Below are 27,609 nucleotides of genomic sequence, written 5' to 3' on the forward strand. Positions count from 1 at the left end.
GGCCGTCCGATGGCCGCGGTATGCATTAGCGTTGACTAAAGAGCAGTTTAGAGACTCTTAATAAGAGCAGCGTACGACTCCACAATAGAGTTATTGTGTTTGGCCGCTTGTGTGCGTGCCTGGAAATGCACTCATGCGTCTCAAGGGCTTGACCCAGATCACAGAGAGACATGATAACCAACGACAGGTTGTCCTTTTGAAAGGCCTTTATCCTAAAAGGCGCACTGGCCATTCCTCGCCGTCATATCCGAGATTGCTAAAACTACATCGACGAAAATGTCCCATCAGGCAAAGTTTTCTTTTCACTCTTTCCATGTTTGATTGGTCTTTTTCCAGCCTATTTTTATCACAAGTTCACGTCCAATTCATTATAAGGAGAATGGTTAAAAAAACAAACCTTTCAATCGCATCCAGAGCCAAAAATGTTATGGGTTGAATGAAGAGTAAAATTAATAAAGTAACTCATTTATGCTTATGTCAAAGGATGAATGGGGAACAACATTCGAAGTAGAAGCAGAATGTAGCATAAAGTGCAGTGTGAAATGAGGAAAATAAGTTTTTATATGCTCCTCTGTCCCCAAAATAGGGTGAATTAACTCTCTAAGCACCAAAGTCGCAAAAGTTTAACAAGCCGCACTGCTGTTTTTAACAAGCTAGAGTCCTAAACACGTTGCCCTGAGTAGTTACTACAGACATCTGCCATCTTTTTTGGTGCAAACCAACAACTAGAAAAGAGAGACCATTTTTACAGCTCAGGCTCGTTAACAACATCCCGACATTTTGCGACCCCAACACTTAATTCCAATAAAAAAGTAACTACAAACTCCCATTCCCAAACTGGCACCGTATTGAGCAGCAATATCCCAAAACGTAGTGTTTCGCTTAGCCTCAAATCACCACCCAAACTTACTCCCGACTTATTCGAGTTCAGGTGAATAACATCTTTGCCTAAAAAAAAAAGAGGATTGTAAAAATAACCCTCTTTCCGTGTCAGTTGAAACAATTAGCGTGGTATGCACAAGCTTGCTTCTATCCTACGCTTCCATTATACATGGAAACGTGTCCGTCGGTCATTAAAGATGCATCCGAGTGGCTCATCCCAAATACTTAAACGGCACTCCACGGCAAACAAAGATCATGTTTTATTCACGGGATGTCATGTTGTGACATGGCGCGCAAATTCTGTTGCTTGGAGATATTCCAAGCTAATGGGCCTGAAGTCATCCTGAGTGGTGTCATGTGAAGGACACCACAGCCATGTGGAGTGGAAGTGACAGTCCTACCAAAGCTGGAACATGGCGCCTTTCAGAAATTCAAGATATGTTCTCGTGAGAAGCACTCCAAATGTTTGGGTTTTTTTTTGTGGGGGGGCCTCTTGGGAAATGGTGGCAACAAAAGCCATAATGATATCGCAGGTGAAATGGTTAAAATGGTATCTCTATTTAAAAAAAAAAGGTCTCTATAATTCATGTTTTGAGCATTCAAGATGTGTCACTGATAATTTCCTCATGTAGTGCCTGTGCTCATCCTTGTTGTTGCCCACTTTTACAGAATAACTTATGCTACACGCTGGTTAGTATTCATCTCTTCCCGTGATCTAGTGAAGTCTGTTAAGCCTCCTCGCCGCTTCCTCAGGCGTTTAACCTTGTCAGAGATACGACAGATCTATTAAGATTTCCTGAAAGGCTTGAGAGTTACGGGCTCATTTAGAATGACTCCCATTTTTAATAAACTGCTCAAGGCACTGGAGGAGCCCATAGCAAGGACGTGTGCACAAATGCCACAAGAGAAAGATATTTTCATTTATAATAGACATTTTATAATTATAATACGTTTTATTTTGGGTTCTTTTCGGGGGGAAAAAGTCAATTATTTCAACATTTACCTTGTAGACACCCAATCCATTTTTCCATTTATCTACTAGTGATCAAGAAATGAGAACAGCCATATTATTGGACGTCTATCACCGTCAATGGCATCGTAAATGTTAACTTCCTTGTACGCTAATGGGTTGTTCAGACCGTTTTATGTTCCATTTCTTTGCACACAAGCTTAGAAAACGTACCAGCCGGCAACTTAATGGCATGAAGAGTCTGCTGACTATGTTCTCAAATGATCCATCCAGATCTGTCTTTGTCACGCTCAATATAACACTTTATTATCCACTCAATATATTATTAATTATCTACTCCAAAATTAATTTGATTAAAGGCTGCACGACTCATTATATGACTTGGGGGTGGTTTTTGAGACGTCAGTGCCAAGAAGTTTACTGACCCCCAGTGGAGTGGAGTTAATGGGGGACTCGCTCAGGACCATGGACAGCGTCAGCTGTAAAGGGCCTCAATGACTGATACACATTGTTCCAAATTTCAGGTACACACAAACTTAAAGTGGAAATCCAGAGATTTGGATTATTGTTAGCACTGTTCAAGAGGACAGAAGCCATTGTTAAAACTATTTACAAAACAAAATATAGCTATATACAATTAAAATATGTGTTTACTCGTTATAACAGAGACCTTTTTTCCAATGATCTGGGTGACTAACTATTCACCAATTCGTGGGTGCGTACACTAAACAATGACATAAAAAAAACAAGTTTCACTCAGTGTAGTTGTCAAAATCACTCTGATGTTTGTGAAGTTAAATTGTAAAGCCAGATTGAGAGCAAGCAACGATAAAAGACAACATTTGAATAAAATACAGCCTGAAAGAGAAATGACAGCTTTGACAAATCCACACATAAATCAGTCCACCAAGTAACTTTGAATCTAAACGCTGAAGACACGTTGAATAAAGTTAAATGACTGCAAGAAAAATAGAGCAATGTGCAAGCACCAATTGAAGAGAAATCAAAGTTTCACAGACCTGAAACGTGCATCTGCCGCCAGTGGGTGGGTGGGTGATCTTGAAGTAGTAGAGTATATTTCTTGGGGAAAAAAACAAAAAAACATCTGCGATCCATTAATAAAGGAGTAGTTAGTTTACAACTGCTTCAGTGATGATGTACACGAGTGCATGGAAAGTACAAAACAAAGTCTTCTGGATTCAAACTATACTTATTCAATAAATAAAACAGCTATAAAAAAAAGAAAAAGCACATGATCGGACAAGTTGCAGAAAGTGACGAGACAATGAGGAGCAGGTGGTGGAAAGCAGAAAGGGGGGAAGGGTATATACCAACAGGTGAAATCAGTTGGTGATCACTAGGACAAGCCACACAAAAGTGAACAAAACAAAGAGAAACTGAAAAGCAACAAGACTAAAATCAGACAGATTTCTTTTTATCTTTGCAATGATTGACTTTTGCTTCTTTGCCCTTGACCACCCTCTACAGTTGTCCCATGCAATTTCAAGAAAAGTAGCAAATATAAACTGAAATCATGAACTAGAATTTTTTTTAATATTAAATGCACCCCAAACTTGTTGAAAAAAAGTTCCAAAACACATTAAAAAACATCTATTTAAAAGTCATATTTATTTTTTTGCAGCAAAACAAATAGTTTTGGTGCAAATAAATCCCAGTTACAGTGCATGGCAATACAAGTCATGTTTAAAATGAAATAATAAAAAAAAACAAGAAACAGGATAGTAGAATCCTGTTAACAATTGACAAGAAGAATCTTTCCATAACAATCAACACAGTTTAAGTTTAAAACCATTTAAAAAGAAAAGAAAGTAGCCGAGAAGTGAAAGAACAAAATTGTAGACATCTCACACGTAGATATTCACAGTCCAGGTACACCAAAGCCCATTTATGACACCCTCCATTTACCACAGCCTTAAAAAGTCCATTCCACATAATAAATATCAGTGAAAGCACCTTTAAAGCTGAAATGGATTTTATTGTTAAAATGCCTGTGCAACACGTAAAAAGTCAAAAGATCACGTTGACACCGTTTTAAAAAGGTTTCAATGATCGCACAGCTAATTTGTCTTTGTAAAATTATGTACAGCCAATCTCTCAGCAATGAAAATCCAAACAAAATGTCTCATTCTGAGCATTAAAAAATGCAAATTCCGAGCTGTAAAAACATTCTGGTGGAGAAGTCCACCCTGTAAGTGAGTGGACCGACTTTACGATTTATGGCAGGACAATATCACAACAACAACAAAAAAAAAATAGATATAAATTGTATCGAAGAGATACGCATGCTTGAAAGAGAACAGCACGTAAGGCAAAGAATTTACAACAAGAAAAAAATGACACCTGCTCTAGTCTTGTCGCATGGAACAACACCCGAGCATTTGTGAACTAAAAGTGAAATTGCAATGTCAAATACATCAGCATAAATGAACATCTCATCTTTGAAAACTAGTTTTCTTTTTTTAAAATAGTGTGTGACTTGTCCTATATGCAACTTCAATAGTTCACAAGCTCCATTTTGATCAAATACATTCTCAGCCATAAGTGCAAACTATATTTGACAAGCCTAAAGACAAGTTGTTAAAAATCCAATACCCCTCCCCCCAAAAAAATGTAAAAAGAAACTATCAATAATATCCTAATTCCAACAGCTATGGGCAAAATATTAAATAGACGGGTCTGAATTCTTACCGATTTGTTGCATTTATGGCTTCATCTCCAAATGGCTCTTTTTTTCCCTTTTACCCTTATGAAGCCAGGCACTATTTTCCCAACTACAAAAAGACAGTAGTTATCCAACTCCATTTTAAAACTTTAGTGTAAAATTTAAGGATACATACTGCCAAAAAATGTAATTTTGAATTTACTAGAGGCCATCTAAAATATATTTCTATGAATTTTACCTAAAGATGTGGCATGGTGGCTTGAATTCTCTCCTCATTGTAAGACAATGATAAAACTTAAATGAACACTTTTTTTCCTCTCCCACTTTTGTTAATGTGTTTGGTCAACTATGGCTAACTCTCCTTTGGACTTACATTTTGCTTTGGCTGTGCTTTTGATTCTTTTGCAGAAGCAGAGGAGGAAGTAGAAGAGGAGGAAGATGAAGAAGACGAACTCCATCGCGTCTCGACACCCGTACTCGTCATTTTGAGTTTCCGCCGCTTTGCCAGGGGGGCGTTGTCGACACTTTTTAAAAAGAAACCCTCCCTCTTCCCACGGTTGAAAGCCTGGTCGAGGAGAGAAGTGACAAAAGGGTGAGAAGGCACGTGTTGCGTTTCCATTTGAAAGGCTTTTAGATGGCTGCCATGTTACCTTGTAGGTGGCGTTCACAAAGGTGCGTACGGTGGGCCCACTGGACTCCAGCACGTCGGGAGTGCACAAAGGTGTAGTGGACATGGACGCGCCGCCCTGGAGCCAGCTGTTTTCTTTCAGGTCGGAGAGCTTGAGTCGCCTCTCGGGATCCACCGTCAGTAGTCCTTCAATCGGAGGCCATTTCAAGGTTTGGGTGAATGAATAATGCGTGGGAGTGTGAGAACAAGTAGTATTATAACTAAATGCATCCATTAGTTATGAGATTTTTAATGGTTATCCATAATAATCTTTAGTGGGGAATACTAGCTTGTTTTTTTTGTGCGGTTGACAGCACTAGTTTTGGGAGACAGAAAATATATTTTTTTTAAAAAAGGTTCAACCATGTAAAAACCAGAGCAATTTTTGGGCACAAATTTAACATGCAGACATGAGCCAAAAATTGAGCAAATCTCAATTGTAAAATGTGATTATTTATGATAATTTTAATATTGCCAATGAAAAAAAAATTCAAATCATGGATTGTCAACTTCTTAAAAGAGGACCAGAAGAAATTTGATGATAACCAAATTTCTCTCTTAGAAAAGAATATAGGAATGACTAAATGCAACATGGCTGCTTCATACCTTTAACAAGCTCTTTTGCATCTTCGGACACGCCTTTCCACGGCTCCCCATCCAAGGAGAAATCTCCCTCCTTAATCTTATGCATGATCTCAGCAGCATAGGACGACGTCATCCCCACCTGCTCACTCTGGAACGGCACCTGGCCTGACAGCATGGTGTACTACCCCAACGCACACAGACATGGGTTTATCCGACAGATGTCTCGTAACAGGAAAAATTGCAAATTGCGCTTTGATTACCAGGATGACCCCTAGACTCCAGAGGTCACAAGCTTTGTCGTATCCGGCGCTCTCAAAAAGCTCGGGCGCGGCGTATTGCAGAGTGAAACATGGCGTCTGCAGCGGGGCGCTGCCGGCGGGACACAATCGGGCAAATCCAAAATCGATGACTTTGAGAACAGAGTCCTCGCTCTCGTCCGTAAACAGCACATTCTGAAAAAGAACGTTTGTTGACGTCTCGCATTTGTGACCATCTTAAACGGGGAGCTTCCCACCTCCGGTTTTAAGTCTCGGTGCACGACGCCAGCTTCGTGCATGAAACTGACTGCGGAAACCAGGCTCTGCAGCAACTGGCTGGCCTCTGCTTCACCGAAAAGTTTCTTCCTCTTGATCCTTTCAAGCAACTCGCCACCACGGAGAAGCTCCATAACTAAGTAGGTGTGGTACTGACAGAAGAAATGCAAGGAGGCAAAAATCAACAAATCATATTACGTGTCTAGGCTTTGAAAGCTCGGATTAAAATTGCATGGCTTTACTATCCTGAATCGAACTGTAGATTTTTTGTTTTGTTTTGTTTTACCTGATCAGTATAGACGTCGTGCAGCTTGACTATGTTGGGGTGAGCCTCACATTGTCTCAAAGCAGCAATTTCTCGCTGTGTATTGACCTCCATTCTAGAAGAGAATACTTGAATTAGTAAATGTTTCGTAGTTGGTTGGTAGTCAGCCATCCATCATTGAGGATCAATAGGAAAAAAATACACTGGTATACCTAGAGGATGCAATTTTGAGGGAAATTATCTATGGGTCACTTTGTGTAAATTTGGTACATTTTTTGGGGGGGCTCAAAAATTATGATCACTAATGGAGAGATACTTTTAGTTAGATACTGTTTGTCGTAAAAAAAATGGTATTTTTTGGTGGGTAAACAAACTAAGTGTAGGGGGGCTTAATCCAAAAAGAGTGTTTTTGGAATATTTCAAACTGTATTGTTAGTATTAATATTAATATTGTTTGGATGGAGCTTTGCTTTGCAAAGCATACCAGCAGTGAAAAGTAATTGCAGACCTTATCTCACCTGCGGCTGACTATCTTGACTGCATATTCAAGGCCACTTTGTTTGTGTGTACATTGTCTGCACACTGAGAAACTCCCTTCACCTAAAGGTGGGCCTTGAAGAAACAGCTCATAGTTGAGAAAAAACTGGGATTCCTGAAAAACAAAGCCAAAAATACCGTCTGTCAGCTGTTTAGTAGAAAATTTCTATCCACTCCAGATTTGAAATTTGGAGACAAGATGTCCATAACAATTTGTAAATGTTTTTTTTTTTCCCATACCGCTAACATTGCACTGCGTTGGACAGAGGCAGAAGCTGGCCGGTCAGCGGCGGCAGGAATCTGGGAGGCTAAAAAGTCTCCCATAACAGCATTTTTATTGAAGAGGATGGATGGTGCGATGAAAGAGTAGCCCTGGGAAATGAAGATACAAGTACATATGTTAGCAAAGTTAAAGAATGTGCTATTACGTATATATAGAAAATTTGATACGACACAAGGATTGACCTGGAAGAGGCGGTCTGTACTCGGCGGGGTGCTTGCTGGAGAGTAAACTGGATCCATCCCAGTGAACTCCTCAGCAAAGTTCCCCACATCCAGTTCACTCTTGAGTTCAGGCTTGAATGGGCTTGCAATCTTCTTCTGTGCCAGATCATCCCAGTTCAGTCCCTATTAGGAAAAGCATAGAGGAGTTAGGCGGGTAAGAAACGAGAGGGCGTCGTCCAATAAGGAGGAAGACCTTGAAGAAGGTGTGGCTTTTAATGTCCGTTGCACCCCGTGGTCCAGAACCAAGCCTTTTGTGAGGATCCTTCTCCAAAAGCTTCCTCAGCAGGTCCTGAGCAGTGGCTCCAATCATGGATGGGAAAGGTGGATCGCAACGTAGAATGCGTCTATAGGGAAAAGTGACAAGTGGGTATGTTTTTATATTTGCCTGAAAGCATGTTATGTTATATTTGTGGCCTACTCACTTGGACACTTCGCTTTGAGAGTTCCTCTCGCCCTCCAAAGTAAAAGGAGATGCACCCGTCAATAGCTCGAACATCAGGATTCCAAGACTCCACCAGTCGACCGACTGTAAAGTAAAGTAAATAGTTTATTTCGATGTAAACAATACTCTTTACGAATGAAAAATCTACCTTGCCATGGCCTGTTTTCCCCCTGATAATTTCAGGTGCCATGTACTCAATGGTACCACAGAAAGAGTAGGTTCTTTCCTTCTATTCCAGAATTGAAAGAGGAATAAACATTTTTAAAAAGTTGAAAACAGTGTCTATATCTTTGACCTTGGGTTGCTATATTTACATCTTCTTGCAGAAATTCTTTGCTGAGTCCAAAGTCGGTCAATACCACATGACCTTCACTATCCAGGAGAATATTTTCCAATTTAATGTCACGGTACACGATTTTAAGCTGCACAAGGAGAAATCATCATAACAGTTAGTAGCAAAACATATTGTATACACCTTTGAGACAATTCCTCAAAAATCCCATTAGACCACTACTTTAGACAATATAGCAAAATAATAATTTTATATAATATAATATCATATTGAGTGCTTAGCAAAGAATGCCGCAAACCTTGTGCAGATGCTCCAAAGCCAGTATTATTTCCCCAATGTAAATGCGCACCGCCTCCTCAGAAAAGTGATCTTGTTGATATAAATGAGTGAACATCTCCCCTCCACTCACATAGTCTAAACACACATACAGTAGATATATTCAAAAATAAGGAATCATGTTTCTAAGAAAAACAAAGTGGAAAAACCCAAGTATAACAAACATCCAATTGGGTTGAAGGACTTTGACTCACCCAAAATGAGATGCAATTTACTCTGCGTCTGAAAAGCATAATGGAGGGTGACCAAGAAGGGAGACTGGCGGATGTTCTCCAGCACCTGCCTCTCAGTGCGAGTATGCTCTGTGGTCTTTGCCTTCTGAACAATTGCCGCTTTCTTTAACACCTTTAGGGGGGTAATTTGAAGAAATGAGTTATTTTACCCTTTATTTTGGCTTGACCAACATAGACAATTTGCTTACCTTCATCGCATAAAGTTGACCTGCATCGTGGCCGCTGTTCTTCCTCACTAAAAATACTTTTCCATACGCTAAATCCAACAAAAAATTAAAACAATTAGTTGTACTTCCATAAGAGTAGAAAGTTAAGACAAATTATTAGATTGTACTTAATTGTTTGAGCTATATATATATATGAATATATCTTTTACCTCCTGTACCCAAGACTTTAAGGAGCTCAAAGTTTTCCATGCCAACCTTCTCAGTGTGTCCTGTGAGGTTAGCTAGTGGCGAAAAAGGGGGTATTGTCAGTTTTCAAGTTCACTTTCCTCTTTTTTTTTTTATAGGTGAAAGCATTTATTTATCAGTATTTACCTGGAAAGTATTGGCAACAGACAAAAACACTCAAAAATCTCATGCATTTTCAAAAAATAAGTGCAGAGAACACTAATATGATAATAGAATGTCAATTGAGGGCTTGCCTGGGGTGCTGGAGCCCATACCAACTGACTGGGAAGAGGTGGGGAACACCCTGAATTGGCAGCCAGCCAATCAACAGGCAGAAGGACACCAACAACCTTTCACGCTTACACTCACACCTTGGGACAATTTATTGTCCAATCAGCCTACTATGCATGTCCTTGGTATGTGGGAGGAGCCTGGAGTACCCAGAGAAAACCCACACAAGACCATTTTTTCTTTGGGTACTCCAGTTTACTTATTTTATGGGGGGGAAAAAATCACAATTCTTTCATTTTTGACCTGCATGGGTTTTATAAATATATATACTAGTGGACTTACCATTGGTGATGTGATGCTTGACGGCTTTTTCGAGTGGTAGTGCATCAGAGTCATCGCTACTATCAGACGTGTCCCCCGACATAACTAGACTTGTCAGTCCCCTATCCGATATGAAGTCACTTTTTGGATGTATGCGATATTCCACTCCACGCACCCACGATTATTTACTGTCGCTGCATGATGGAGCGTCGCCGCATTAGACAAATAAACGGACAGATGTGCGCAAAAACGTCGCTCTTGCGTTAATCCCACAATTTGTCATCCCTGTGTTTGTTTTTAGGACGAACAAAGCAGCCATCGCGCTTTAGGATCAACGGTCTCCCTTAATACTTTCTCTCAGAAACACTGTTTAATCAAGTAATAAACGAGTAATACACAAGTTCGGGCAACAGCGTTAGCGTTTGCTGCTAAAGTTATCAACGTACATATACTCGCATTCACGCTAGCGCCGGTTAGAGATGAATCATAATGTGAATATGAATCCACAGGCGTGTAAATTGTATCGTGTCGTTGATCGTTAAGATGGGACACCTCGATCGGAGACGACGATCGGTCGTGGTAAATCGTAGTATATTGACAAGAAGATTTGAAGCTAGAGAATGGCTCGTTGTCCGTCAAACTTTGAAGCGTTAGCCGGGGCTACTGGTGAATTGAAAAATAACCTCATCGGGCCTCGGCAGTTAAAGTCATAATGGAGATCCTTTTCTTCCCTGGCTCCACGAGAGCAATGATCAGGTTTCTTCCATTTGTTTGAGAAATATCAGCATGTTACTTGAGGGTAAGTTAGCTTCTAGCAATCTGCTATTAGCAGGATGCTTTCGACACAAGCTGGGCGACGCTTGTCACGTGACTGTTAAAATACGGGCGGTACCACGGTGGATGTGTCAAAATACCAAATCTGGGCAAAATACTCTACATATTGGTGTACATTACACCCGGATTACTATCTGGGGATGAAAGCAAACGTTTCAAGGTTGTGGTTTATGGAGAAATAGGAATATAAAAGATCAATTTAACAGTATTTTTTATACATTCAATATATGGCTTGGGTCTTTCCCATCAAATTTTGTTAGATACTGTCCTTGTGTATTAGTGTCATTTATAATGATGCACTAGAACAGCAGGAAAAATAAGTTTAAAACACCAGGTTGACTTGCTGTATGAATTTTAATGAATATCTGAATGTGTTTAGATGGATATAGTTTGTCATCAAGAATACAATCATATATAAAGAGACGATTGGAGGAAGAGGCAAACTAATTTACGCTTCAATTTTGGAGGACAACATTTACTCAAGCCACTCCGAGCAAAGGATTCCAATGGAATAAAAAGATCTGCTTTACAGTGAGTAACAGAGCGGGATTCAGTGCACACTAAAGTCTCCATTAGCAGCAGTCTTTTCTTTACAGGCGACCATTCTCTAAAATCTGACGCCCAATCGGCAAAAGAGAATCCAAATTGAAAAAGAAAGTTTTTTGTGATACCACTGAAAGTATTATTTGAAAAGGCAACAAAAAGACGACGTAATACCGAGATAATTTGCATTTTGTTCCCTTTTTTGGGGGGCATTGCTTCATCCGGTTGGGTTTTGTGTCAAATCAGTGAATGGCTATGAGACCCACATCCAGTAGTTTTTGTATTTTCTTCGCAATGACGGGATTCTTCAAGTGGCTGAAGAAAAAGAAATTTGAGAGTCATTATTTTCTGGGGTGCAAAGATGAAACAAGTAAAGGATATGATGTGTGAAACATACTCGCTGAGCGCCTGAGGGTCCTTCTGCATTTGCTCGAGGATCATACGCATGGCCGGGTCAGACATGATCTGCTGCACCTCAGGATCTGCCATGGCTCTTTGCTTGACTTCCTCGGGACTGTCGTTTCTCATTGCCTGACTGACCATGCAGCGTTGTAAGCCCTCTGTGGCTTCCTGAGTCCAAAACACAAAAGATGAAAAGTCAATGCACGCGTTGACACGCTGGAATTGCTTTTTAACCCTCGACGTTGTGTTGTTTAGGATTAGATCGTGGCTTTTATCTAGACTTGGAAGTCTTGACTTTTTACTGGCATATCAAATTTCTTGCACTTGAGCTCATTTTTTTTCTACCCCTTGAATAAAAAAAAAACATTTCACTCAGCTTAACAGTTAAAAAAAAACTGCTTAAAATACCTTTGAAGATGAATCGAGCTCCAAAGCCTTCTGGTACACATCCATAGCTTTGGTAAAATCTTTCATTGCCTCCAAAGCAGCTGCTTTGCGTGTGTAGCCTTTGACTGTGGAGACATTTTACAAATTAATCATTAAAAAAATAATAATCTTAAAACACTTCTTTAAAAAAAAATGCCACTCACTGAATGTGGGCTCAAGTTTAATGCACTCTTCACAATCCTAAAAAAAAAAAAGATTTAAAGTTCACTAAAATGAAGTTTTCAAGTCTTTGAAATGTGAGATATCAGTTAAAAATAATAACTAGGTCGAAAAAAGCACCTTCAAGGCGAGTTGAAACTCCAACAATTTAGTGTAGCAGGCAGCTCGGTTGCTGAAAAGCTTGGCATCATTTGGGTTTCTTTTGATGGCCTCACTGTAATGTTTCATGGCAACAGGATAGTCTCCTAAAAGGGAATATACCATAAATTAATAATCTCAGTAATTAACAATGGACATTTAAACTATTGCACATACCCTTCTGGAAAGCCTCATTGCCCTTGTTCTTCTCCTCCAGAGCCAAATCAGGATTAATATAGGCTTGTTTCTCCAACTCTTTCAGGATTTTCTCTGCCTGTACAGCCAAATCAAAACATTTAACATTTACTTCAATAATCTACTTCATCTTGCCCGAGAATACTTTAAAAGGGAGGGATGACCAAAATAGCATGTTGCCGGGAAAAAAAATACATAAAGAGAAACAAGTTGGTTGCACCTGTTGACACTTTTTCAAGACATCAGGAAGACGGTGCTCTGTTAAACTCTTGTTAAAATACTGAACCGCTTCTTTGTACTTTTCTTGCTTCAAGTACGAGTTGCCAATCCTAGCCAGTGCCCTTTAAAAAAGAAAGAACAAGATGGTTATATTTAAATATATATGTATACACAATTTTATTGTGAAAGTCATAATCACTTGGGATACTACTTAAGGCATGTCATTCTATGAATTAAGATGATTTACCCAGCAAAATAATATTATATTTCACCTAACCTGGAACTTTTGTAAAATTAATGCTGTCGTCAATATATTATAAAGTAAAATCTGTTTGTGTGGGAATGGCACAATTTGTCCCATTTAAATAACGCATCCAGCGCCATCCAAATGGCTTGAATGACTTAAGCAATCAAAGACTTTTTTTTCTTTCTGCAAATGGCATCAAATAGGGCCAAAATAAATAAATAAAAGAGGAAACTCACTTTGCAATTTGTCTGTAGTCTTCCCGGTTCTCTCTGCCAACATCAATAGCCTTCACACAGAGCTCCCTGCACTTCTCAAAATCCCCTTTCTCGAAGTAAACAGCTAAGAGGATCATAAAAAGAACATTAAGTGTAAATGTCAAATGTCATTTTCAAATGAGGAGAAAATCTTCTCACTACACAATTAAATGAAAGCCATCCAAAGCATGTTTGGTTTAAGAGACTAAAATAAAAAAGAACTATACCAGCTTGATTTGAAATATAAGTCATGTTGTTCGGATCGTGCTTGACTGCTTCTTCATAATGCTTCAGTGCGCTATCAAAGTCCTTGTTTTTATAGGCAGCATTCCCGAGTTCCTTTTCCTTCAAGGCCTGTTAAAAACACTTTTTTTTTCAAATTGCCAGCTGCCACTGATCATTAATGACGACCAATTAGCTAACTTACATTTCTCTTGTTCTCAGGTAAATCTTCGTTGGGGGGAGGTGTAGGCTGCGACTCTTTCCGTTTTGTAGAAGCAGCCGGAGGAGGAGGAGGAGTAGCGGGCTCGTCTTCTTCATCCATTCCGGACAAGTTTAACCCCAGCAACACAGAGAGTGTGGTCATCACTCGCTTATCTTGCAGTTTCCTACAATCCAAATTGATCACCAATGAGTTGGTTTGAGATTTCTTTCTTCTCAGCTTTGACGTCAACTTTTTTTTTAATACAAGTCTTTTGTCTAAGTGATTTTTCCAAGCCTCACACACACACAAATTGAAAGCACATACGTGCCAAGCGCAGATGGGTTGTTCCTGAGTTGCTCCAAGAGTTCCTTATAGCTGGGATCTGCCAAAAGCTCACGGGTTCGAGGATCATTCTCCAGTTTCTGATACATGTTGGGCATGGCAAAGGGATTCATCATAGATTTCTCTGAAGAAGAATAAATAAAAAAACAAGTGAGCTCTTTTGTCATGAATTTGACCAAAGTTTGTCACTCGTCATATTACTGCTGCACTTCTAATAAAATGAATGAAAACTAAAAAAAAAAGACTTTTCTAACTTGTTTTTCATTAAAAGGGAAAACCCTTGTAATATCAGTTTTGTCATTAAGTATTTTTTATTAGGGTGCCTAACAGATTCAACCAGTGCTTTTACTTAAATTTTTCATTAATATGGAAAGACCTACCTGCCAGGCGACCTTCAATATTCTGCAAACCCTCTTTTAGCTGCTGATTGTTCGGCTCGTGTCGGAGCCCCTCTTGATACGTCGTTTTTGCATTCGCCAGTCGTCCGAGGAATTCCTGCGCCGCAGCTTTGCGAGAGTAACCCTTGTCGATTACGATGGAGATAGTTTGAGAATTTAGATTACTGCAGTAGTTTCATGGTCAAACAGATGATTGCAAAACGCAAGTTGGCCTCACCTTGCCCCAGTCTGGCTTTATCTTGATGGTCTCGCAAGCGTCTTCGAGAGCTTTTTGGTAGTTGCCCTTTTTGGCGTAGGCAGCTGAGCGGTTGCTGAAGAGGACATGGTTTTTGGGGTCCAGCGTCACAGCTTCAGAGTAGCAGCGTATCGCTTCATCAATATTTCCCGCAGTGAGCGCTTTGTTGCCCTGGTCTTTCAATGCAGACACCTGTGAAGCAAAGAGGAGTTTCTACAAGTTAACACTGATCGGCACTGCAGTTGAAATATACTTTAATGTATAATTTAGAATGAGCACGCGTGTGGAATTTTTCCAAATGGGGTTGGGAGAAACCATTGCACTGCTGCTCTTGACAAATGTGGCATCTGTTCATGTCAGACAGGTGCACACACAAGCAAATGAGTGCAAACTGTAGGTCACAATATTAACCGTTGCTGTACAAGTGATATTTTGACTGGCAGGGATTTATTTTTAGGTCATATAACCCAGCCATAGGCACAATATGTAAAGTCATGAAAAACTTCAATACAGCACACTTTGCTACCGCAACTCAGATATTAAGATGCACTTCAGTGCCCTCTGCGGGCGTCTAAAGGTGACTGCAGTTATACCGGGAATATTCACCTTAGCAACGTTCAGGTTTTTTGTTATAAATACATGATATAACTGTATGAAATAAACAATTAAAATCCCATTAGTTACCCAAATATTAGCGTTAAATGGCAGCCAAAAAACCCAAACAAGCAACAACAAAAAAGAAGCTGTGTCGTCACATCAGCAGCGTGTGCATCTAGAAGGATCTTCCGGTCAGATCACTGTTAAATAAAACAACTGAAATACTCCTGCACCCGTGTACTAAAATAAATAAGACAGAACATACCAGATCTTAGTTATAACACATTGACAGAAGCCAGTTAGTATTGGATTTGATGGGATCTACACAAAGTCTATAGAATAATTCCCTCATGTTAGCCAATGTATGCTAACTTGGATGTTCAAATGGTGCGATTAATGATCAGTGACCTGATCCTACAAAAATAAATGCCATATGCAAAGGCAAGATGCACTCTATTTTTAAATCACTATGATGACTTCAACACATTTCTCATTAGCTTGACTTTTAAATGGATCTTTGTTGGAGACATCGATGAATGACAGACTGAGTTTATACAATACAAATGCAACTGAGTCAAATGTATTATCTGATTGATGAATGAATCAATGCTAAACGTTGGCATAATATGTTAAAAAGCAAAGCACATTAAAGCCAGTCAGCTGCAGCGTGTCACTAGCGTATTGATGCTAACCTTACAAGCCACGGACAATCAAGCTAATTGAGCTGCCCAAAACAGTCTCATCGTACAATATCTCCAAATAATGTAGGGGCTAATCAGTCACGATTGAAAATATCGCAAATTAGATGTTCGGCTTGGATAAACTAATAATATATTGTTACAGAAGACTCACTTTCTCCATGTTGCAAGCATGAGGTTCCTTCCAGAAACTACTGTGAACTGGCGCCGCCCCTCAGAAACGTGGTGCTGGTTGCCAGGGTTGACTGTCATAATTCCGCATTTCATATTCTAATGGTCTAATGACGTGAAATAACCAGTACATATATAAAAAGTGCCAATATCCATTCCTTGCTACTTATTATAATACATCTACTAAACATTAACTTTTGGGTAAATGGATAATGATTCATTGAGTTATATTTTGTGAAACTTGTGAAATAGTGATTACTAAAGAAAATGAATAAATAGATTTTATTGTGATTTTACATGAATATTTCATGAAGATCCTAAAGGCAACACGGTATTAGGACGCTAGTCTTTTTATTATTGCGATTAGCATTCTGAGTGTTTATGTAGTATTTGTTGCACATCTATTATTATCAATAAATTTTCGTCAATACAGGCTATAGTAGTATCCATACATAAGTAAGTTCATATATTTCATATATGTTCTATTAATAACTATGTTTTTCTATTACTGTCATAACAAAAGCATGACAGCTAACAAGGACTTTCTACACTTTAATTGAATGCAATTACTATTCATTAATAATTAATCCCTATAACATTCTAGGTAATATACTTACACCAAAATGATGAATAGGAATGATAATCCACCTCGCAGAACAACGCCGGGTATGAAAGTATTTTTACTTTTTAAAATTTTGACAAACATGCATGTGTGCAAAATTCATATATGTATATGACAACATTTTACAAGAAAATTCTCTACCGTCTCCTTCAGATTGTACCCCTGTACCTCTATTTAATCAGAAGAAAAGAAATCGAATTCCTCTGATGTCAACTCCTTTTGAGAATGATTTCTATTCTCACACTGACTTCACACCAAGTATCACTTCAACTGTTACCCACAATTCTTCTTCAGGTGAAGTATTCATTCAGGCCCCTTTAAGCTTTATAGTCGTCATCTTAGAACAGCCATTGAGTGAAATGAATGTGCCATAAACCTGGATCGTCCCTTTTTTATCTAAAGAGCCCCTTTAAATTCAGCAGTGTGAATTTTACCGGGCATTAAACGGTATCTTACTTAACAATGTTATGTAAAGCCTGGCTGCTCCAAATCGGAATCAGCATTTAACCGTTTCTTGAGAATATATCTCTCCTCAGGTGCCTACGGATTTTACCAGACCGCTGGCTCTTCTTCCGAAGCTCAACCAGGTCACCAATGGGGCAAAAAGGACATCACACAACCTACTCAATCCCATCGTTATAGCAGCCATAGACGAACAGCGCCAATGCAATCTCACACACCTATACCACACCCATACAAAGCGGGAAGTACAAAGTGGGTTTTGTTTCTTGCCGTTTGTTGGAGATACTGCTATAACAACTTGAAATGTCCTAACCCTAAATTGTGGTCAGTTTTGGTAACTACCAATTGAGTTTGTTTAATTTCAGCTCTAAGATGGGAACACCCAGCAACAACCCATCCAGACAACAGCAACCTGTATCCATGTTCACTACGAGACCAAGAGAATATCAATCTCCTGCCAGCAGTCAGAGCGCACCAATCAAACAGACAGCTCATATCGGGTTCTCCCAAAAAGGTCAACAAGCATCGTACAGGCCATTCAATTCCACACAGTTCAGACCTCAGGCTCCTCCCATCCAAGCACCTAGCATGCCAGCTGCTCAGACACAAAGCAAATGGAACTTTACAAGCAGTTTTGGATCACAGAAGCCCACATTTGCAGGCAAAGGGATTGCAAATAAACCCCAGTTACCCCCAGAAACTCAAACGGTATTTGCATGAAGTCCATGTCTGTTCACTTATAAGAAAAGTGTTCTGAATCATTGTTTTTTTCCCCCCATCATTGTCCAGGAGAAAAGTGCTCCCAAAAAAGCATCCCTTGACTCCTCACTGAGGATCCTGACTGCAGTCATCGAAGGAATGAGACACTGGAGTCAGTTTAAAGACAAAGTGACCTCTTTTTTTGAGATATTTGGTGAGTTGATTGTATATTGTTGGATTCAAAAAATAGGTTGACATACCGACTTGCTTTCCGCTCAGCTTCTCTGGACTCGGCTGTCACTTTGGGTCCACACGGGTCGAAGAATTTCCTGTTGAGAGACGGCAAGCAGGTTCTACAGTGTGTGTTCTATGAAAATGTGAGTCGGGAACTGTCAGGGAATTTCCCAGGTTATTTGAAAGCAGGTTCTAAACAGTCTGTAATCCACAGGAGCATGAGCTGCCTCGTCTCATCCGTGGCCAAATTCATCGTTGTGTGGGGAACTATGACGTCGGCAGAGATGTCCTGGTTTGCGTGGCGGTCAGAGCTGCCACGGTCGTGGAGGCCAAGAACGCTCACGAGGCTGTCAAAGCTACTGATAGTCACATGCGCCAACTCGTCAAAATCCTGCATGAAGTTTGAGTATTAAAATGACATTTTGTCAAATGCAGGATTTTCACATGGCTGTTTATATAGAAATACAATGTTATGTCAAATGTTATATACAATAATATTAGTAATAGTTATTTAAGTGATGTTGTGTGGAGGAAAAAAAGTTGAACTCACCTGCTATATTTGTTGATGTTCTTGTAATTCTGTAAGTTGAAACTAATACAACCTAACAATAAAAAGTGAGATATTGTCCCCAAATGATGGCTTCATATTTTACACACACATTCTTAAGAGAACAAACACAAGATAAAAGGAGTAAAAAATTAATTCCTAAAACTGATTTATGATGGCCCAGGTCTCCTAGCAAGAGTTAATTCATTAATTACGTTTTATTACAAAGAGAAGCACAGATCAGCAAACAATGTCAAACAGATGAAAGCAAACAGGACAAGGTCATCTCTCAAAATACAACTTCATAAACAAGCAGATTAGACTGACATGATATCAAGTATACTGTACACTTGTTTTATTTACAGCCACAAACGGAAAAAGAATGGTCTAAACTACCAAAACAATTTCACCAGTGCCAAGACTTTACAAACAGTGGTTAACAAAAAGGGCCATTGCAACCATTGCCATAACCAGTCAGTCAAGAAAGATGTGCAAAACAATTGTTTGTTTTACAACCCTTTCCAAATATGGCATTTATATGTTGAGGTATTGACCCCCTTTCTTTTACACCATAATAATGTGCTTAGACAAGTATGTTTTGATGACTAAAATTGCCTTCTTAAAATAGAAAAACAGATGAGTTGTTACATCACAAACTTTAAAAACAGCAAATAAGAAGAACATTTTCTGTAATTCATGGTAATCCTGCCAATTTTCTCCCCATGAGTGAAATTATTTTTGTCCTGTCTTTTTTTAAGTGATCATACTGCATTGAGTAGATAAAAGAAGGAACTAAATAAGTTATAAAACAAGGTATTTTTTTCTCAGTTGGAATGACAAGATGGTGAGGACAACAACCTGATAATTATCTTGGACATTTGTCTTGGTAATATTAAAAAGGCACGAGTTGGTCACGTCACATTATCATCAACAGCAGGTATACAAGCATTTACAAAGTCTTTCTTCTCATGCTTTTGTTTTTGACAAAATCCCCTCCCCAAAAACAGCCCACCTGTCAAAGTAAAACATGTGAATAAAGTTCATATTTTAGAAAATGTTTGTCTACCCTCCCTTTTTAAAGAAAAAAACATTGGAAAAGTTTAAGAATAAATGCAATATTTACCATTGTTAATCAATTAGTCAATTAATCGTGGCAGTCTGAGTTGATTGGACGACGAATTTGACACACCTGCTGGAGACATGAAAAGATTGCTTATATTTAACAAGCCGGTTACATCCACAAATACGTTATTGAGGGAAAATGTCGACATGTTGGACATTACGGAGAAACCACTACCTACTTTTACAGCACATGTTCCCCCCAAAAAATACATCAAAATGACTCTCTTTCTTAAAATGACAGGTACAAAAAGTACCATCCCAGAGAGCCAGAGAGCCGATTTTTAACTCTTCATCAGGTCAGAGTTCAACTTTAGTTTGTCATATGTACAATTCAATTCCTTGAATTAAAAGAAATGAGTAATCTTACTCAGTACAGTTGAATAATTGAAAAAAATGTCCACATCATGTTGGGTGTACAGTTTTTTCCCTTTCTTCCTTTCCATCATCACACATAAAACCCATAAAAAGGGTAGTAAAATGCTTCAATGAAATCTATACAACACCCAAAGATCTGATAAGCAGTTTACCTGAAAACCAACAACATAACTGGAGTCATTTTGCATGTACATGACAACTTATACCTTTAAATCCAGGATTCCCAAACAACATTTCTGAGTAGCGTCTTTCAAAATGTGAACATATATTTTTAAAAAAGGCATCAAAAATCCCAAACTATAAGAGTGCGGGCAAAGGGGTGGGCGACAATTGCTCCTTTGGTGCATATTTGGCAAAAAAGGGCAAAAAGATGGTGAGCATAACTCCGACTATGGCCAGCATGTAACCCCAACCAATTTGGCAATCGCCAGCATTGTAGACGTCCGAGTTCCCGCAATAGGACTTGACCAGTGAGGAATTTAGGCCAAAGGGATAGACCAGTAGTCCGGCAGCCATGATAAACACTGCAACAACAAAAGAAAAACAATACATCGTTAAATAATGACAAATAAGGCAGAATTTATGATTTTTTTTTTGCAGATGGTTGAGTTTTGCTTGATATTCGTTTTAACTAGTTATAAGTAATAAATTGACATATTTTTGAAGTTATTACAGTACATTTGGGGGCTGATAGCACACATAGGGAGAGAAAAAATATATATATTCAATTCTATGGCCCCCAATAAAACTTTATAATTGATTTTTTGGGGGCATAATATTTCTCTTACTGTTATTGTGACAAAATGCTGATGTTGAATTATTTAAAAAGTATTTGTTGTTTTTTGGGGAAAATGACATAAGATGCCATATATACAAAGGATGAACCCAACATCCAAAATCTTGATTTCTCATCCTGTGTTGAACATAACAACCACGTGGAGGCAGTAGAGATTTTTTTACAGTAAAAGCTGATCCAAAAGGACAGTAATGTAAAACTAAATACTCATCAAGAGAGATTGCAGTGTGTAGTAGTCATGATGTACAGTGTAGTATGTAATAGAAGTAGAACAGAGTACTACCATATAAAAAAAATGTATAAATTTAATGACGGTGATCTCCTTTAAACTGTATTATAAAAAAAATAAAGAAATAGAAGGAACCAGGGAACTGTTAACACTTACAACTTGAGTCATGTTTCATGGCCCAAAGCACCCGAGCACGATTATCGACTCAGCTTCCAGGCATCATTGCCACTCTCAATCATCCGGAGCTCTCGGCGGCTTTCCGGTCAATGTCAGGAGTCGTTCTTGATCATTCGCATTTCAGTTATCACTTTAAAAACTATTATTTTAGATCCTTTAATCTATTCTATACCAATAATAATTGAGAGCAGTAAATCACTTGCATTCGGTCTCTATGAGGTTAAGGTATGTTTTTCATTTGACCAAAAGTAGTCACATCCTTATGAAGCTTTAACTAAAGATAAATGTTAAACAAAAATAATAAAAATGGTGCAAAATCTCCATTTTAAGTCTTTTTAAAAATAAATTCTCCCCCTATTTGTGTTGTTGACCCCAGAGTTCAACTTTATAACTTCAAATGTGAGAAACCCTTGTTTTATTAAATGACTGGTTGCCAGATTTCCTTTCTGTCGAATAACTTCATAAAATGAATTGATCACTTAGAGAAAGATTCAACTTCCAATGTGGAATAGCCATTTGTCTACAAAAAGCAAATAAGCATTTTAGTATTTAACATTTCTCTAGTGGAGGACAGCAAAGGATGATTTGTTATTGCAGTCTTTTGTTCATCCACAGTCGAAATTCCAATTGATGGACGAGAGGAAAAGAAAAGGAGATATGAATGGGCAATCTCTTGAGAGAGGTTTGCTTGGCCAGCTTTACTGGAATGTGTCCCAATGGCCAAGTCCCCGAGCTCCCAAACCGGCTCAGAATAAAAAGTAGAATGTGCTTTCTCTGCAGGGCCCGGCCACTCAGAGTTCAATAAATGGCCCATTTTTCCAAATGTTCACAGAGGGTTGATGCCGAGGTGGCCGCATATCATTTCACCCAATGAATTTTTGAGGAAAAAATGGGTTCTATGTGGCAATCTCAGGTCTCATAGTGGCTGTAAAAGTCATAGTTTCATCCCATTGGATGATAAGACTGTCAAAAAAACAACAACATGAATATGCAAAGTGTATCAAGAAGGATTGACACTCAATTACATTGTAACTGCTGCAGTAAGTGATTTCCCACAAGTCGCCTGCGAGACAGTTATGTGAAGGAATACGCGACAATGGGTCTCTTAAGAAACCTCTTCCAACAAAAGAGGAACACGTTGAGGGGTGGCAGGAATTTTGTCAGCCCTAATAAGGATCATGAGAGAACATGAAGCTAGCATTAAAGATAATGAGAGAAACTTGGGGAGGTTTGTATGACTACTTTGTTGTCATTCCGGTTTAATCCTGGGGTTTAATTTATTTATTTTGTCTTCGAGTCCGTAATTAAGTCACACTAGTTGAAGAATACATAATGAAATCAATATAGAAATCACCCTGAATTATAAATTGCATTAATTTTCAGATGTATCAGAAACTAAAATCATTATCAATTAATGTAGTAGGGAACTAGAGATAAAATAGACCCCTGTTAATGTATTACATTGACAATTTTTTTGTATAATTACTATAAATGGGAAGATACTGGGGGCATTGGTGAAAATAATAAAATATATACATATATATAAGTCACAATTGAGTATAAACTACGAAAAAAAGCAATTTATAGTCCATAAAATACGGTAATCATTACAACCTCTCAAGTGAAAACATTGCAGCCAGTAATAATCATACTCTACTTTCCCTATCTATTGAGGTCAAATGTACATTACGGCAAGGGTGCGACATCCACCTGCGCCAGATGTCACTCCCCATCACGTTTGACCACTAAGACCAAATTGGACATGACAATCCTGGGCTTCTTCATTTTTCTAAAAATAAACTTGTATATGAATGGACTCCCGAAAATGAAAATTTCAATCAAAAACACAGCCAGGCAAGTAGGCAGGCAGTCCAGCCTTCAACTAAACCAACTAAATTAACCTTGAATCTCGTTCTCGGTGGCAAACGCGAGAAATGGCACAGGGATGGAGACGGAATGAGTTTGCGGCGCAAGATGTGTGATAACCCGGCGACCATGCGTGACACTGAATCAGTTTCATCATACACAGTAACCACTTCTTTACAAAGAACCCAATACACACTCGGATAGTATTGGCCGTGTCAAGCCCTGAGACCATCAATAGAAAATCTGTCAATTCTCAAGTTCCATCCATCCTAAGACCATTCAACCCCCCATTCGCTGCACCCCTCCCACTTCAAATGAGTTGGAGGTCTACTTGTGACCAACTCATTGAAATTCAAGATTTGAAATAGCGAGTTAATCTCAGCTAGGTTCTAATTTACAGCAGCTGCCAGGGGCAAGAAAGCGTAACGTGTACACATTTACACGAAACATATGTTAGTAGGTGATTAATCAATCAGCTTTTGGGGGCGGTAAAAGTTTTTGAGATGACAGAAATCAGAATGTATGGCAAATTAAAGCAAAAAAAAAACGGTATATTTGCAAAATTGCAGTCGAAATCTGTCACATACGCAGAATTAACGTAGAAAATCCCCAAATAACAACCATATTAAAATGAAATACTCTTTTTAATATACAGTACTACTACTACATCCCCATATTCCCAATGTCAGTCTTCAAATATTTTCTAAAATTCACAACACATAGTAATCCTCGTTATGTCAGAGAAAAGTCGGATTGTCTACTAAATTTGACGACTGTAGATGAAGGAAAAAAAGAAGTTGACCTTGAGTTGTGTATACACCGCGTAGGAGGAGGTCAGGAGAAGAGTAGACGAGTAGACAAGGAGGAAATAAAATACAGAATGATAGGAGAGATTAGCAGAGCAATAAAAAAAGGCCTCTGCTATCTTTAGAATGGAGACGGCTAAGCGCCGACTGGTCAATCACAGCTCGGTAATTGCTCTGTTTATCACAGAGTCCCTCAGACTGCCGACTACAGTTGTGTGGACACAGTGGGCGAGACAGTATTTGGGCAAGCAAATGTTTAGTTTAACAACTGTTATTATTATTTTCTCAGGAAGCAGTTCACGAAAATGTACTAAAAAAAACCTAAGGCCAGAGGAGACGGTCTGAATCCAACGTCTCAATGTCAAAAAACAATGTATTTTAAATTCCATTCAGAGATTATCAGGATCAAATAGGCTACATGCATTTATTGATGTATATCCCAGATGATCGATTTCTAGAAACTGGTTGAGTGTAAAAAAAAAAAAAAGTGACAATATATGGCAAAGCACGTGATGGCCAATCTCCATCCCGGGAGCAGTCTAGCGATGATGACACATGAATCTTACACGCTGCATCCAATCTATCAACTTAATTACTTCCATTTCCATATCCCCATCTTTTTGAGACTGCAAATGAATTCAAAGCTCAGACAAATTGCTTGTCCTTGACTCCCTTATCCCTTATGAGCTATAAGCCAAAGCGCACAAACGGTTGGTGTCAATGCGCCACCTAACCAAACCTAATCTGGACCTCAATCCATCTATTCCATATTGAGCAAGCGTGAGAGATAGAGTGCTTTACATGCATGAATGGCAAAATAAATAATAGTACTACTTGAAAGAAAGTGGCAATTACATTGATGCCATCAATCAGGCGACCTGAGGAAAGAGTCTGTGTTGAAGCAATGATGAAATAAAAAAATTCCCAACCTTAGCGTGTTTGTTTGTATGTCAATGGCGGCTGGCTGTGTTTGACATTAAGTGAACTTGTCGTGCTGACAGCCTTTTGCCCCTGGGGCTAAGTCCTTAAAAGTAGACAGGTTCAGTCACCGTCTCTCTTGACTCAAGAAGGAATGTCAGCTGTGACCACTGACATTCGAGCTTCGGAAAGGTGATGACCCGGCATGCACTTCGACAAACAACAACTTGCAATGTACTACTATATAGTTGTTCATACAAAAATAACATTAAACTCGCTTTAAGACATCATTCAATTGGTTAATGCTGTAAAGGTACACAATAATCAACTTTTGCAATAGAAAAGTCATTAACTACTACAGTTATGACAATTAAAAAACAATATTAATAGGGTGGAAAATTAAACATTTGCTGGAATGTCCCATATTTGAACCCTTTTTTCATACCCCTTATGTAATATCCATTAATCAGCCTCATACTGTTTTTGACCACTAATAGTGTTGTGTGTTTATACCAAATTTGCATGTAAGGTTGGCATGGGATTTTACTAAAGCTCTGGTAGGCTAACAAAGATTTAGTTCTCAGTCTCCAAAAAGGTCAGGGACTCCCGCTGGGTCATTTGATCTGCAACTCAAGTTCATTACAAGAGAATACGCGCCACAGGAGTTTGGCATGGATCAATTGGTAAGGTCAAAACCGGCTTCCATGGGCCTTTACAGTTTCAAAGAGGGTTAGGGAGACATCTATTGATCCAAATTCTGCACAACGATGACTTGGATTCAAATTAGGGTTGATAATCATGAGCTTGCTCACTCTCAGGGGGCAGAAAATGTTCTTTTTGTCCTTGTTAGTCTGATGGCTGAGAATTACCACATTAACTGACACAGTTGGTGCAGCAAACGTGCTGAGCACCAGGTCACCCTGCTGCTTCATACGATCTGTCTACTGTAAATTAAGGAGCCACAAACAAGTCTACCTCGATTTTCTCCTAAGCAGACAAACGGCCTCCATCTCTCCTTCCGATCGATGACGTGCTTTCAGACCTCGAAACCCAGGCTTAGGTGACCAAGACGTAAAGATGACCCGGGTGGGGTAATAAAGACGACCACAGGGGAGCCTGGCGCTAATGTGCCGAAAGCACCTTTTGGGTTACCGCAGACTTCATTAAGGATCGCGGCACAAGCCAGCGTGGACTCATTTAGGTAATGGCGGGCTTTCCAAGCTCAGTGTGTGTGTTTGGGTTTGGGCATGAGATAATAGAAACCAAACAAATTAGATATAATGGCAAACAAGTCAACATAAAATCAAGGAAGAAAATAATCACTGCATTAACTCATTTGGCTGCCATTGACTGACAATATTACATCTCTTTAAATGTGTTGATCCTTATTAGAGGTCCAATCCATGTTAACATGAGATGACAAAAATGTTCCTTTAAATAGCTGCTACGAGACCACTAATTCCTTTATGGCAATCTCTTTCTGAGAAACCTTAATTTGCTAATATTAATAAAGCCCCGAGGCGCAGATACCAATGGCGGCAGCCAATGAGTGAATGAATTGAGTTATGGTAACGATGCCTGAATGAAATAGAAAAAAAACAATACGACAATATGATTTTAAACATTGGGGGGCATCATATTTTGTGTATGTCTTCTGGCTATCTTTGTCAAGAGCCCACTGTGTAAAGCTTAATTGGTTCCTGGGTTAAATTAAACAGCAGTAAAGATAGTAAAAGGCAGTAGTGGCATAACTACGGCTGCTGCAAGTGTAACCTTGAGTGTTTTCATTACGGACCAGAGAGACAACAAACAATTTATGGATCAAAGCATTTCTATTTAGCCATTTTGTGAATTTCTATTTCAGCTTTACTGAAGGGCAGAGTATTCACTTATGCACACTCTGAACGTGAATGCAAATGACCTTGTCATCTCCACACAAACATGGAGAAATTAAATTACGACTTTTCGTTGCTACGCAAGTGTGCTTTTCTTCATTTTGTATGAACGCTGAGTCGTCTACACATCTTGAAAATGCCTGGATTTCAATTTACTGGAATAATTGGAGTACCTGATGATAATTTGTTCTTCCTCTGGCCAAGATGCACCTTTCCATCAATTAGTATATGACTAGAAGTCATGCAATCTAACTCCAGTATCACAGATTGTGTTCCTGTGTAAGCTAGTATATGCAAAACTAAAAGAATGATTTGTCAGCGCATTTTATTATCGTCGCCATAATCACATACTGCATGTATTGCACGTCCTGACAATATAACTAAAGGCCCATAACAGAGGCAAGAGGTCGGAAGGGGATTTCCAGCACTATGTGTCATTGGAGTGCTGAAACGGAGACCTCATTGGCCCTCGGGATGAGGTGCGAAGCCCAGGAACATTATGATGACGAGGTTTCTATGGGCCATAAATGTCCCACAGGCACATATTATGTCCGCTGATATAATAAGAAAGGCGACACCTTAGTGGGAAGTACTGTATCTTGATTGTGCAACTGCAGATTGAATGTCAACTTGAATATTTTCTTCTGTTCTGTGGAAGAGTAAATTCGATTGGGAAAGCTACAAA

The 27,609-nt window shown here is 39.0% G+C and overlaps 4 protein-coding genes across 5 annotated transcripts in view; 1 reads left to right on the plus strand and 3 right to left on the minus strand.

Moving 5' to 3' along the window:
- Positions 1 to 3,456: 3,456 nt before the first annotated feature.
- On the minus strand, positions 3,457 to 10,753 carry rps6ka4 (ribosomal protein S6 kinase, polypeptide 4). Of its 2 annotated transcripts, none has more exons than XM_077739987.1 (18): positions 9,895 to 10,753; positions 9,306 to 9,377; positions 9,118 to 9,185; positions 8,891 to 9,041; positions 8,659 to 8,774; positions 8,383 to 8,490; positions 8,217 to 8,294; positions 8,049 to 8,152; positions 7,820 to 7,970; positions 7,588 to 7,749; positions 7,363 to 7,494; positions 7,104 to 7,237; positions 6,607 to 6,700; positions 6,302 to 6,472; positions 6,048 to 6,239; positions 5,809 to 5,968; positions 5,186 to 5,349; positions 3,457 to 5,100 (listed from the first exon to the last, which is right to left on the minus strand). In XM_077739987.1, exons 1-18 carry the CDS (start codon positions 9,974 to 9,976, stop codon positions 4,888 to 4,890), a joined length of 2,352 nt encoding a protein of 783 aa, XP_077596113.1. In that variant the 5' UTR covers positions 9,977 to 10,753; the 3' UTR covers positions 3,457 to 4,887. The 2 variants fall into 2 exon arrangements, with proteins under 2 accessions (XP_077596113.1, XP_077596112.1); XM_077739986.1 differs by having other exon boundaries at positions 8,217 to 8,297.
- A 289-nt stretch (positions 10,754 to 11,042) lies between these two features.
- stip1 (stress-induced phosphoprotein 1) lies at positions 11,043 to 16,284 on the minus strand. Its single transcript, XM_077739988.1, has 14 exons — positions 16,160 to 16,284; positions 14,693 to 14,902; positions 14,458 to 14,599; positions 14,060 to 14,201; positions 13,739 to 13,919; positions 13,539 to 13,665; positions 13,294 to 13,396; positions 12,812 to 12,932; positions 12,574 to 12,670; positions 12,379 to 12,503; positions 12,243 to 12,279; positions 12,061 to 12,164; positions 11,648 to 11,820; positions 11,043 to 11,565 (listed from the first exon to the last, which is right to left on the minus strand). Exons 1-14 carry the CDS (start codon positions 16,166 to 16,168, stop codon positions 11,493 to 11,495), a joined length of 1,644 nt encoding a protein of 547 aa, XP_077596114.1. The 5' UTR covers positions 16,169 to 16,284; the 3' UTR covers positions 11,043 to 11,492.
- Positions 16,285 to 16,776: 492 nt separating this feature from the next.
- Positions 16,777 to 18,780, plus strand: spata22 (spermatogenesis associated 22). Its single transcript, XM_077741001.1, has 7 exons — positions 16,777 to 16,842; positions 16,952 to 17,092; positions 17,335 to 17,512; positions 17,626 to 17,968; positions 18,050 to 18,173; positions 18,239 to 18,336; positions 18,408 to 18,780. The coding sequence occupies exons 1-7, from the start codon at positions 16,800 to 16,802 to the stop codon at positions 18,597 to 18,599; spliced, it is 1,119 nt and encodes a 372-aa protein (XP_077597127.1). The 5' UTR covers positions 16,777 to 16,799; the 3' UTR covers positions 18,600 to 18,780.
- A 114-nt stretch (positions 18,781 to 18,894) lies between these two features.
- Positions 18,895 to 27,609, minus strand: part of lhfpl7 (LHFPL tetraspan subfamily member 7) — a 31,098-nt gene continuing 22,383 nt past the window's right edge. The window contains exon 3 of the mRNA XM_077739989.1: positions 18,895 to 20,761. Within this exon, the coding sequence (XP_077596115.1) occupies positions 20,535 to 20,761 (227 nt within the window). The 3' untranslated portion in view covers positions 18,895 to 20,534. The remainder of the gene's footprint in view (positions 20,762 to 27,609) is intronic.

This window comes from Stigmatopora nigra, chromosome 19 (assembly GCF_051989575.1).
Source record: "Stigmatopora nigra isolate UIUO_SnigA chromosome 19, RoL_Snig_1.1, whole genome shotgun sequence".
Taxonomy (NCBI): domain Eukaryota; kingdom Metazoa; phylum Chordata; class Actinopteri; order Syngnathiformes; family Syngnathidae; genus Stigmatopora; species Stigmatopora nigra.